The sequence below is a fragment of the Hyperolius riggenbachi genome, chromosome 5 (genome assembly GCF_040937935.1).
Source record: "Hyperolius riggenbachi isolate aHypRig1 chromosome 5, aHypRig1.pri, whole genome shotgun sequence".
Lineage (NCBI taxonomy): Eukaryota > Metazoa > Chordata > Amphibia > Anura > Hyperoliidae > Hyperolius > Hyperolius riggenbachi.
In genome coordinates, this window is record NC_090650.1 from 198870539 (window position 1) to 198884287 (window position 13749).

General features: G+C 49.2%; 2 protein-coding genes across 2 annotated transcripts in view; one reads left to right on the forward strand and one right to left on the reverse strand.

The window, feature by feature from the left end:
- ITGA9 (integrin subunit alpha 9) overlaps positions 1-13749 on the forward strand; it is a 565489-nt gene that overhangs the window by 4604 nt on the left and 547136 nt on the right. The window lies entirely within an intron of this gene.
- On the reverse strand, positions 8128-8485 carry LOC137518547 (dynein light chain 1, cytoplasmic-like). The gene has a single exon (XM_068236572.1). The coding sequence runs from the start codon at positions 8483-8485 to the stop codon at positions 8216-8218; it is 270 nt and encodes an 89-aa protein (XP_068092673.1). The 3' UTR covers positions 8128-8215.

Here is a 13749-nt window from a genome sequence, read left to right on the forward strand (position 1 = left end):
CATATTTCTATTGACAGATGGCGGGGAGCTTGAGCGCTCTGCAGGTCCCTTGACAATGCCCTCCCGTGCCGGCCACCAGCCTTCGGCTTACATTATCACATTATACATTATTGCATTATCCATTATTGCCATTATCCATTATCATTATCATATATATTCCATTATGGGATCCTCATTCGGCGCATTAATTGGTTATGCCAGCTCGGTGGGGAATACTTTCTCGATGTCCAAAGATACGGCATTGTCAAGGACCCGCCACAGCATTCGTCTTTTCCCTCTCAAGGACGAATGCCCGCCCACACGCAGAGCGCTGCCTCGAGAGCCTCTCTCAGGCCATATAAAAGAGACAGCGAGATATCCTCCCGCTGTACCCCCCCCCTACTTCTATTGGGGCATACCCGCTCCCCCACCTTAGAGCTCCATGGAAAGGTTAATGCAAAAGCCAGTTGAAACAGACGACTTTCGTGTTCACTGCGGCCATATACCTCCAGTGCGCCCGGTAGTTCCAATCCGCCGTGCCAGCGTGATGGCCGTTAAGCCTGGGTCGATCCCGTCGTTTACCGACGTGCCCCATGGGTGTGATAGGTGATGGGTGAAGCGATATTTACTTGCCTCTCTTTTGAGGCCCCCCCCCCCCTAGGGGGGAGATGTGTAGGTTGGTTATAGTTTTGCGTTTGCCGTTTGAGCAGGCCGATCTGCTTGGCCAAACGCCATATGCTAGAAGGTCGGCTTGCTCCCTGTTGGGGTACCTAACTAGCCATGGGGCCATCGCCGCGATGTTAACTGGCGTGACCCCCTCTCCCCGTTCATTGCTCTGTCTTGGTTCCCTGTGTGTTCTTGTTTCTTTTGAAACAGTTAGCCCCTGGATGCCCGCTGGCCCCGCAGGCTGCGCAATCGTGCTTATATCTGCATGTGGATCCCCGCTCGCAGGTGTCATTGTTGTATTTCAAGCATAAACCTTTTTTCTGCTGGGCCAGTGAGGCATCTGCCCCGCCGTCCTGCGCTCTAAAAGGGGTGTTGTGGCCCCCCTTGTACTCGCTACCGTACTCCGGCTTGTCTGGGCTACTCAGCGACATCCATAGCATGATGTCCCTGTGTTCCCACGTCAAAGATGACCTGACTGCCATCCTTTGGCGAAACTGCTCATCGTATAGCAGCCAGGCCTTCCCTCCGTATTTGTGGTGTGCTTCCCTGATGCCGTCCAAGTAACAGAACATTGCTGCGCATTGTTCTGGGTTCTTTTCCCCCACTATGCTGGCGAAGATGTGAAACGCCCTAGACCAGTTGGGGAATGTCCTGGGTATTAGTCTATACATTCGCCTTATGTTGTCCTCCTCCTTGCGGTGTTCTTTGCCCATTTCCCACTTGTCTATGTTAAAGTTATCCAGGGGGAGTACTGTGAATATGTCAATGTACTGACCCTTCCAAATTTTTTCCTTTGTTTCCTCTGACACGTGGAAACCTAAGGGGCCCGCAAAGCAGATGTAGGTGCTGCTCTTAGCCGAATCGGCTAGACGGGGTGCCCGTCCGGGCTTCTCGGTCGTTGCCACCTCTGGGGCTGCGGCGACCGGCGGTTGACCGTTCCCAACCTCTGGAACCGAGCCGCCCACCTCCGTCTGCTTCGCGGGCCTTGCTTCCTCACCCCCACCCCAGGCCCCTCCCTGCTGGGTTGTATTATTTGCACTAATGGCCTTTAGGATTTCCAGCAGTAAAGCCCGCTGGTCCCCCTCCTGAGAAACACCATTAGCAGTTGTAGAAGCATACATTTCGTTGGCAATCGTTTTGTTAGTCTCACCTGCTTGGTTTTCCGCCTCCTGGAGTGCCGCTGGTCCATCTCTTCCATGTGGCCCCTGAGCTATCTGCTCCCCGGAGCCGTGATGGGCGACCTGCTGAGGCAATAAGAAAGAGGCGACTCCCTCCGCCCAGTTATACCGCTGCCGCGCGCCCTGCTGCTGCCGTCCTTCCCCGCTGCTGCTGGCCCGGCCTTGCGCCTGGTCCACCCTCGCTTCCCACGCGCCTTCTTGATATCCCCATCCGCCCTCTTGCTGGCCCCCGTACTGGCCCTGATCCTCCTCCTGGTCTCCTTCGCTCTCCCCCCCCCTCCTCTGCCGAACTCACCTCCGTGGCGTGCTCCGGCTGTTGTTGCCGCCCTCTGCCCCCCTCCCACCTGCCGGGCCTCAGTGCTGCCCCCTGACCCCCACCCTGGCTTCTCGTGGCCCCCCTGCCCGCTGCCCTCTTCCCCCTAGCCTTGCGGCCCCCCCCCCCCCTGTGCTGCCCTGCGTCCCTCTGTCCTCCTGGGGCCCCCTCTGTCTGTGGCCCCTGCCTCCCCCCAACGGCTCCCGGATCCGTGTTGGGGCTCTGCGGTGAGCCCTTTACTTGTCCCAGTGCCTGCAGGCTCGGGGCTGGGCTGGGTCCCCCTAGATGGCCAGGTCTGTACGGCCTATGGGTGGGAGTGGCCGCTTGGTGGCTGGTTGGGGATGGGGTGCGCTGCGCTGCGGGGGTTGATGCAGGGCCCCCCCTGGCCCCACCGCTGCGTTCGCCGCCGCGTTGGACGCGCTGACAGGGCCACTTGCCTGCATTGTCCCGGCGGCGGCCATTTTGCCGTGGGCTTGAGGAGCTGGGACGGCGGCCATTTTTTTGGAGACCCGGGTGGCGGCCATCTTGTGGGAGCTCCTTGCGGTGGCCATTTTGGGTTGGGCCTCGAGGGGGGAGAGGGAGGGGGCGTGGACCTTCTGCCTGCTCCTGTACGGGCGAGCGAGTCTCCCCACTCCGGCCCCTATCCGCCCCACCATTGCGTTCCCCGCAATCCGCCGCCGCTGCCTGGGCCCCCATGTTCCCCGCGCTGACCTCCGCTCCGATGGGGCCCTCCTCCCCCCGCCCCCCACAATCCGCCGCCGCTGTTCTCCCCTGCTGACCTGCTACTTGGGACTGGGCCCCGCCGCCCCCCATGCCGACCTCCGCAGTGATGGGACCTTCCTCCCCCCGCCTCCTGCTCCTGGCTGGGGAACCTGCGGGGCTGAAGCGGACCGGAGGCCTCCTTCTCCTCGTGCCCTCCGGCCGTGGAGCCCCAGACAGGTTAGTGAGCTGGGCCTGAAGCCACAGCATCCCCTGCTCCCCCGGCATGGCCCGCACCCGGTCCCAAAGCTGCTGTATAGGGGCATCCATGGCTGTCCCTGTTGGTATACTGTGCAGCTGTTTGGGGAGGGGGGGGGTTCGTATGTGTTGGATGGGTCGGGGCACTGGGGTGGTATCGCTGGGACGGGGTGGCTGGGATGGGTGGGCTGAAATGGATGTGAAGCGATGGGCTGCGCTGGGAGGGATGGATGGGCTGCGCTGGGAGGGATGGGTGGATTGGCTGGCACTAAAGGGGCTACCGAGGCTGGATGGGAGGGAGGCCTGGAGTGCCCAGAGGCAGTATGAGATGGGATGTTAATTAGACTCTGCAGTTCTGCGAAATTGCATGTTTCTGCCGGGAGGGGAGCTGCTGTTTGTGGGCCTGATGCTGGGAGAAGGTTGGGGAGAGATTTCTGTCTAAGGGCCTAGTAAGAAAAGCCTGCACTTACCCCAGCCTTTGCTCCAGCGAAGAGAGAAGTTTGCTGCATCCACACGATCCCAAAAGGAAGGCTGCCAGGCCAGCCCCCTGGTCTTATAGTGTCCTGGCCCTGGCCAGGACACTCCACCTTTCTTTCACACCTGGCGACCCTATTGTTCTTGGACCGTCCAGCTCAGAGCCCACCCGGTCACGCCCCTTCTCGCCCTAGCTTCGCCCAGCTCTCAGGTTACTTTTCTAAGCGCTAGTGATTTGAAAAAGCTCTTGCTAATGCAATGCTATGGGGGATTTTTATAAAATTACATCCCTCTAGTGGGATCACACCCATAGCATTACATTAGCTAGAGCTTTTCAAATCACAAAGTGCTCAGAAAAGCACTCCTAGTGGATTCCAGATCTGAGGCCTGGAACTCACTAGGGCGATTTTGTGAGCGTTTAGTGAGCGATTCAAACCACTAGCGATTTCCCTAAACGCTCAGCTAATGTTAATGGACGGGCCAAATTCCACTGGAGCGATTGCGTTTACCAAAACGCAGGACATGCTGCATTTTTAGAGTTTAGCGTTAGCGTTTATGCAATGTAAAGTATATAAAAGCTGGCCTAATCGCTTGTCAAAACCTACACAGAGCGATTTAGTTAGCGTTTTGCTTGTCTGAAACGCTACCCAGAAGGCCTTGTGCTTCTCAGAAGGCTTTATATAAAAAAAGTTTCCTACTTCCTGGTGATGTCTGCTGGATGGTCGGAAGTGCTGCAGAACTGCAGGCTCTGTACACAGAGTACATCACTCCAAAAATACTGTGGGTTATGTGTGCTTCATACAGATACAAATTTGTACTTGAGGTTGTTTTTCTCAAAAAAATAAAAGAAAAAGGTGCCAAATATTAAAAAGGCAAAAAGAAAATAAAAGTTAAGTATTGCTATTAACTATTGCTTCTGTGTGAGTACTTATTAGTATTATTATCATTAATTTATTGTTTGAAGTATGTGATGCTGCCACTCATACAGGTGTGTAGTCCCCTGTAAAAGCTAAAAAAAACCACATCGGCTAAATTTGGTTAACAAAAAAATTGAATTAACCAATCATATTGCAAATCGCTAAACGCTATTCGCTATTGCTCACAAAACGCTATGCACTTTTTGCAAAACGCTCACAAAAACGCCAGAAAACGCTGATAAAATCACTAACAAACCGCTCACAGAAAATGCTAGCGATTGCTATTCGCAATTGCGTTTTGTAGTGAGTTCCAGGCCTTAGGCTGTTAGTTTGGCCCAGTGCACACCAAAAACCTCTAGCAGATCTGCAAAACACTAGAGGTTTTTGAAGCAGATTTCAGAGCAATTCTAGGCATGTTTCCTAAACATGCCTAGCGTTTTTTGGAGCGTTTTTTGTGTAGCACATTTCAAATATTGTTACAGTAAAGCTGTTACTGAACAGCTACTGTAACAAAAACGCCTGGAAAACCGCTCTGATCTAGTGTTTTTCAGAGCGGTTTTCCTCTTTCCTATACTTTCACATTGAGGCAGAAACGCCTCTGAAATCTAAAAAATGCTGCAGCCCCCGAGTTTGCGTTTGTGGAAAAAACGAACCGCTCTGGTGTGCACCAGCCCATTCACTTTCATTAGCCAAGCGGTTTTCCCTCTGCAAGCGTTTTAAAAAACCCTCCAGAACCGCTTTGGTGTGCACCAGCCCTCAGATGTATACGTGCTTCAGGAAATAGGACTCTCTGGTTCTGAGAGCTCAGAGAGCTCTTTTGCATAAATAACAACTGAAGTTTGTTAACTCTTCATGCGCTGAAAACAATATGAGACTCTGTTCTTTGCTACTAATGCTCTATTTCTTAGCTGTACTACACTTTAACTACTTAACGGCGGCTGGTTGTAAGTGGGTTTCGAGGGTGTCTCCGTGAACAGCCTGCGAGCCTCCGATCGCATCTCGCAGGTGAAATGTAAACACGCGGGGAAGAAATCCCCTGTGTTTACATCCTACGGCGCTGATGTCGCAGCAGCGCCATAAAGGAGATCGGCGATACCCGGCCTCTGATTGGCCAGGGATCACCGCCGTCTGACATTAGAGGCGGTACAGGATGGATCGCCGTCCTGTACCGCCTATCTCGAGCAGGAGAGGGAGGGAAGGAGAAGGAGGGGGGAATAGCGCTGTGGAGGGGGGCTTTGAGGAGCCCCCCCCCCGCTCGGCCACACAGAGCGGCGGCGATCAGACCCCCCCAGCAGGACATCCCCCTAGTAGGGGAAAAAGGGGGGAAGTCTGATCGCCCGGCCTCAATCCTGATAAGTGGTTAAGGAGTTATCAGGCAAAAAAAATGAGTTTCACTTACCTGGGGCTTCTACCAGCCCCATGCAGCCATCCTGTGCCCTCGTAGTCACTCACTACTGCTCTGGTCCCCCTCTGTCAGCTCGTTTAGTTTTTGCCGACCTTGGGGTCGGCAGACTGCATTGCGTACATTTTTACGCATTCCTGCTGGTGCAGGAGCATTAACATTTTTACGCATTAGTGGTTCAACGCGTAAAATTTTACGCGTTGAACCACTAACACGTGAAAATGTATGTGTTAATGTTCCTGCACCAGCGGGAATGCATAAAAATGTACGCAGTGCGGCCCGCCGACCCCAAGGCGGCAAAAACTAAACAAGCTGATGGAGGGGGACCAGAGCAGCAGTGAGTGACTATGAGGGCACAGGATGGCTGCATGGGGCTGGTAGAAGCCCCAGGTAAGTGAAACTCATTTTTTTTTTTGCCTGATAACTACTTTAAATATTTATATTATTTGAGTATTTATATAGCGCTGACATGTTACACAGTGCAGAGTATATTGTCTTATCATTAATTGTCCCTCAGAGGGGCTCTCAATCTAGTCCCTACCCTAATCATATGTCTATGTATGTATTGTGTAGTGCATCTATCATAGTCTAGGGCCAATTTTAGGGGGAAGCAAATCAACTTATCTGTATGTTTTTGGGATGTAGGAGGAAACCGTAGTGCCGGGAGGAAACCCACACAGACACTTGGAGAACATACAAACTCCTTGCAGATTTTGACCTGGCTGGGATTCGAACCAGGGACCCAGCGCTGCAAGGCGAGAGTGCTAACCACTACGCCACTGTGCTGCCCACATACAATGCATTATTCCGTAAGTGTATTTTCACTTCAGATTTACTTTAAGGCACATTTATAAATCAGTAAGTGTCTTTTAAGTGTCTTCCAGACATTTGCAGAGATGTATATACAAACACTTTATAGAGAATTTATGTGTGCATCAAACCAAGTTAAGCTACGTACACACATGCGACAACGATCCTTCGTTGTCAACGACGAACGAACTTTTAACTGACGAAAGAACGACATAAGTAAAGTTAGTTTTAAAAGGTATGTAACGATCACATCGTTAGAACGAACGTTACATCACGTAAAAGCACCTATTGCGCCTGCACATAAAAATGAAAAGTTCCATGGAGGAATAGTGAAAAGCGCATGTCAAGCCTAGTACGAACGACCGTTTCCAACGATGTACTACTTTTGCAAACGATCGTCGTTGGGAAAAATCCACCAAGCTAGATCGTTCGTTTTTAACGATCTAGCTCTTCCGTCGTTAGACTTAATTGTCGTTGGCTGCTTTTTTTTAAAACGATCGTCGTTTGAAACGATCGGGGAACGATCGGGGAACGCATGTGTGTACGCACCTTAACACCTGACAAATCTGGCTTTGCAAATTTGGCCTAATTGGCTATTCACGAGACATAGCTCATGCAAATATGCATTTGCTTTCGCTTGCCAAAGTTTGCAGGGTTAAAACCGATACCGCAAAGCGGTTGCCCTGCGGGAATTAGTTCATGCTACATTAGCACTATCCAGGAGCGCCACGGGGAGGCTTCCCAATGCCCCCATACAACTGGGGTGCCGCGGGGCCCCAAGCACTCTCACTGCCTGGAAACCACAGCGGCATCCCGGAGGGGGAGGCTGAGAGGTGCAGGCGACCCCCCCCAAGCGTGGCCAGCGCCGGGAAGAGCCGCCCGCACCTGCCTCCCAAAATTTAAAAACAGGCACTTACCTTAACGTCCATTGCGTTCTGCTACATGTATATACAAACCTGGAAATATTTTTAACTTATAATACAAAGAAATGACTGGGCAAATTTTAAACCATCAGAGTGGAAGCTGACAGTCTCCGCTTTTGATCCAGGTAAGAGAAGCAGCATTGTGGATTTCTGTAGAAAGTAAAAAAATCCACCATTTTTTTACTTGTATTCTCAGAAAAAATGGCAAAACTAAAATGCATTGCAGCTGAAATGCCAGTGTAAGTTTCGTTTTTTTCTCAATGTGTGGTGGCTTAGGGGATGGTGTGTGTGCCTTGCAGCACTAATGTCCCAGGTTCTAAAGTAGGCCAGGTCACAATCTAAGAGCTATTCTGTTCTTCCCATGTTGATACGGGTTTCCTCCTTGCACTTAGGATTCCTCAACATTTCCAAACCATAAGTAATGTTGTCCTCCCCAAAACTGGTAATAAGCTATATACAAGGCATATACTTGTACGATCTGGAAAATTATTGAACATTAAATCCCAGTAACAAAAGTAACAGGGTTATTGTGAAAGGAGCTTTCCCTTCAATCACAACTTTACAAACGTTTCCATAGTCCCACTTTATTTCAGTGATCAACCAGATTTGAACAGCAGAATTGTGACTTGGTCCAGGTAAAAATATATGAAATGCTGTGTCTCGTGTGTGACGTAACTCCCGAAGTTTCTGCCCACAATGCAGTGCCATGTAGGGTTGTATTTCTTGTCAAACTCCTTCTTGATGTGAGCAGCTATGTCCTTCTCAATGTTGTATTTCTCCAGGGCTTGTGTAGCACACTCCACACTATCCTGCTGCATCTCCTCAGACATATCTGCATTTTTGATGACCGTTTTCCCCTCGCTCATCGAGGCAGTGTTCTCAGTGATCCGTGCAGTTGTCGCGAGCTCACACACAGTGCTGGAAAATGATTGGTCATATTATACCACGATGCCTCCTCAGTATCCCTCACTGCATTCTGCAGTATAAAACCTCAGTATTCCTCTCGCTGCATTATGCAGTATAAAATCTCATTATCCCACTCACTGATTTCTGCAGTATAAAACCTCAGTATCTCTCTCACTGCTTTCTGCAGTAAATCCCCCGCATACAGCTTGATTCATGCACAGTGCACGCATAGTGCTGGTTAATTTAAGCACTCTACGCGTAGTCCTGTCAGCGTAGCGTGCGTTCTTAACTTACATGCGATGCTCCTAACTGCTGTACAATGTGCTTGTTGCGCGACCCCGGTACTCCACTAATGCGGCCAATACTACGTTAATTAATGTAGTAGCAACTGTGCTAGTGAAGTACCGCAGTCGTGCTATGAGCACATCCTGCAGCAGTTAGAAGCATCACGCATAAGTTAAGAGCGCATGCTACGCTGACAGGACCTGCGCTGTGTGTGTGCGTTAGATTTAACGTGGTTTAAAGGGAATCTGAAGTGAAAATAACATTCAATATCTTTGAACATTAGTAGCACAAAGATATGAAGTGAAAATGTTCAATATCTTCGAACATTAGTAGCAAAGATATGTAGTAGCAAAGATATTAGTAGCAAAGATATGAGTCTCATATGGTTTCAGTACAGGAAGAGTTGAGAAACTTTACTTGTTATCTATGCAAAAGAGTTTCTCTGAACTCTCCGACTAATTTAGTCAGAGAGTAGTGCTATTTTATGAAGCGCTTTAACGTCAAAGAAACAATGAAAGACAACTTCAGATAAGATTTTACTGCAGGGACGTTCAAAGGGTCATTAGCTCTGCTCTGTTTCATAGTTTAAAATGCAGAGTGTAGTTCGTAAACTGCTAATATTATAGAATGATACAATGTCATAAAAAAAGCTTTTTGTTTTGATTCTTGCTCTGCCCAAAAGTAAAAAATGAAAAAGTTCTAGAGGAAACGTTGCTGACATCTTTGCACTTAAAGAGAGACTGAAGCCATTTTAAAAACAGGTTTTTACCTTTTATTTAGCTTAACCTCCCTGCCGTTATAAAAAAATGCTGCGCACGGCAGGGAGGGTGTTTTTTCGCATTATTTTTTTTTTTTTAGCATGTAGCTAGCCTAGCGCTAGCTACATGCTTCCCCCCTCCCTGCGGCGTCCCCCCGAATGCGCCGATCGCCGCCGGCGCATATACCCATCCGGAAATCCCGTTCTGAACGGGATTTCCAGGAGGGCTTCCCCCGTCGCCATGGCGACGGGCGCGATGACGTCACCGACGTCATCGACGTCGTGACGTCAGAGGGAGTCCCGAACCACCCCTCGACGCTGCCTGGCACTGATTGGCCAGGCAGCGCACGGGTCTCGGGGGGGGGGGGACACCCTCTGTCGCGGCGGGTTGCGGCGAATCGGCGGGGAGCGGCGGCGATCGTAAGTTACACGCAGCTAGCAAAGTGCTAGCTGCGTGTAACAAAAAAAAAATTATGCAAATCGGCCCAGCAGGGCCTGAGGAATCCTCCGCGGCAGGTTACCCCGAGCTGAGCTCGGGATAACCGGCAGGGAGGTTAAGCATGTTGGGCCCTGCTAAAACGCTGCATCTCTGCAAAAATGAGTGGTTTATACCCCCAAAATCCCCTGGTCTAATTGCGGGGAGCACTTCCTGATTGAGGCAGAGCTTAGGGCTGTAGCTCTGCCTCTCGTCGCATCAATCCCCGCTGATTGCTGCCTCTCCCCGCCCCTCTCTTCCTTCACTGAGAGGGGCAGGGGAGAGGCGGAGATCCGCAGTGATTTGACGCAAATGGAGGCAGTGCTGCAGCTCAAAGCTCTGCCTCCCTGGGCAGCAAAATCCACGACCAAGAAAGTCGTGGATATTGCCCTCTGATTAGGGGGGTTTATACCCCTCGTTCTGCCATGGGATAGCGGTGTTTTAGCATTTAAAATACATGTGAACATACAAAAATAAGAAGTACGTTTCTTCCAGAGTAAAATGAGCCATAAAAGTAAACATATCAGTCGATAGCTTGTAAAGAATAAATGCTCTCTCTACCTGATAATTTTGCCGCTCTGGTGTGCCTTTTTGAGTGCTTTTTTTATCCATTATTGCTCTAGGAAAAATCCAATATGGCCACCGGCTCATACCCATTCTGCTTCCAGGTTATGAGCTGTTGTGGATGTGCTGTCTAGGCTCTATGAGACTATAAACAAGCAGTGCTGCTGCTGCATTCATTATTCTGGTATGCTGTGCAGCTGCCTGTAGGAATTGTCTCTCATAAAAATGAAACTGCATAATGATTGCACAGTCAGTGCACACAGATCACACAGCCACACTTGTCTGTTGTTTGAGAGCTTCTTTCTCATCAGCAGCAGTTCCTCCCAGTCATCAGAGCTCAGAGTATGCAAAGCAGGAAAGCTGAGCCAGGAGGGGGGCAGGCTTGGGCTTAAAAAGACTCCACAGAAGACTGACTCAGCTGTAATGATTCCAGGTCAAACCTAGACTGAATGCTTAGTCAGGGATTCTTATCACAGCTGATAACAGGCAGATTTAGCAGAGAAGAATTAAAGGGGAACTGAAGTAAGAGGTATACGGAGGCTGCCATATTTATTTCCTTTTAATCAATACCAGTTGCCTGGCAGCCCTGCTGGTCTATTTCTCTGCAGTAGTATCTGAATAACACCAGAAACAAGCATGCAGCTAGTCTTGTCAGATCTGACTTTAAAATCTGAAACACCTGATCTGCTGCATGCTTGTTTAGGGGCTATGGCTAATAGTATTAGAGACAGAGGATCAGCAGGGCTGCCAGGCAACTGGTATTGCTTAAAAGGAAATAAACATGTCAGCCTCCATATACCTCTCTCTTCAGTTTCCCTTTAAACTAAAAGCAGGGTGTTTACTGTCATGTTCCCACTGATAAATGTAATAAAATACATGAGGGTGCTTCGTCTCTGGTTCTCTTTAAAGTGGATCCGAGATGAACTTTTACTCATTGCATAATTGTGTTCCTTTCCTATTGTTTATAGGGCCTTCCTCAAGCCAAATTACTTTTTTGTTTTTATTTTAATACTCTAATTCCCTATAAACTAAACAAGCCACGTCCACCGGTTTTCAGAGAGCCAAGGCACTTTCAGACAGTAGCAAGGGCTCATGGGAGCTCAGTCTGGGCAGGAGGAGGGGAGGTATTACTAGCCAGAGATTTCAGAGGCAGAGGGGAGGAGGGAGGAGGAGGGGGGATTAGGTTTTTTTGCTCAAGATGCAGATAAGCCTGCCTCTGTGTAATGTTTACAAACATGGCTGCTGTCATTGTATCACAGGAAGAAATAATCATATTCTATTAAAGCTGTTTGCAGCTAGATTTGCTGTGTAAACTATCCAAACTTTAGATAAGATATATAGACAAGTTACTTGTTATAGTTAGTTTTTCACCTTGAATCCGCTTTAAGTAGTAGAAATCTGACATTACCAACAGGTTTTGGGTTAGTCCATCTCTTCATGGGGGATTCTCAGCATGACTTTAACATTGTCAGTCAATAAGAAAAGAGTCTGAAGAAGCCTTACAAGCTGAAAGCTTATTATTTTTCTTTTAAATTATCCATTTTGAATCCCCCAATGGACCTTACCAACCAGCCATCCTGCATCCTTTGTCGCTCCCCCCCCCCCCCCCCAAAAAAAAAATAAATAAAAATAAAATAAAATTTGAAGCTGGAGCTGATGATCAGCATGTAGATGCTGGAAGAGGGGGCTAGAGAGCAGCATGCCATGCCTAGGGAGGTGAAAAAGGATTGAATGGTGGCACTGTGTAGATGCTGGGCAGTGGCGTAGCAATAAGGGGTGCAGAGGTAGTGTCTGCATCGGGGCCTTGGGCTTGAGGGTCCCACCCCTCAAACACAGTATTAGCTCTATTGGTCCAGTGCTGATAATATTCTCTTCTATAGATGTTTTGAATAGCAGTGATCATTAACACACAGTTCCCCATCCCCTTCTTACACCTCTGACACTGTGGTTGTCCTTGATTGGTTTTGGTGTGTTGTATCAATTGTTATGTATAGCATGCTTGGAGGGCCCCAATTCTACACTTGCACTGGGGCCCACGGCTTCTTAGCTACACCACTGATGCTGGGAGAGAGGAGGAGGAAAGTTGCACATGAATGGAGGGGGAGGTTTGGGACACGACCGCTTCAATATGGCCACTAACGGGGGAAGGGGGTTAGGAAATCTGTCTGCCATCAATTGAGAAAGAATTTGGTGCTCTCCCCAGAATTCTTTTCCGTATGGGTGGCATGAAAAACTAGGCGGGTGGGGTGTGAGGGGGGAATGCAGGGCCAGTGCAACTCTGCGTACAGCATAGAAGAAGGGATGAGGAGGCAGGCTGATGATAGCCGGATACCCACCAAAATTAGCCAGGTGGAGCAGCTAAAATAGCCTGGGGAGAACACTGGACTTAAAGTGAGAGGAATATCTGCTTTGATTTGCTCCTGTCCTGTGTGCCATGACCTTTGGGTGATTTTCTGGGGATAGGGGAAGACCACTGTTTCAGCACTGCTTTTAGCAAAACTTTATCTCCCACCTCTTTCCCACAGGAGACCACCCCAGGGACAATCACAAAAAGGGCAGGAGATCACATCTGCCAGATGCAGCACCCAGTTCCCCTTTAATGTAAAGCCAGTGCTCCCTTGGTGTGAGAAAAATGTAAAAAACAGAGTCGCAATGTAGGGGAAAAATCGCACCCTACATCATCTGAGTGTTGCCCGCAGTGCAGCATACAATCAATGAAAAGTATGCTTCACAGCTACTGTTAATGTGCACATTGTGTGGTAGTACACTGCATGCAGTACGTTGGAATGCCGCACTCTGTTAGATTGCACTGCACTGCAAACGGTGCATAGATTTTGCATTGTGGCATGACTTTCCACATTATAATTTGCCAGTTATATCGCATCGCAATCAACCACGGTAGAATGTAGTGTGAGGGGTAACACATGGATTTTTTCATGGGGTGCCAAATAAGTCAGAAGCAGCCCTGAGGATAGCAGCCTCCATTGTCCTCTCAATACAGGTTTCCTTTGAGAAAGTGAAAATGTAGAGTGTACTCCATAACTGAAGACACAACAACAAAAGTTGTTTGGGTGATACCTTTAATGCCTAACTGTACAAGATTCCTTTGCAAACTTTCGAAACTTTAAGTTTCTTCTTCAGGC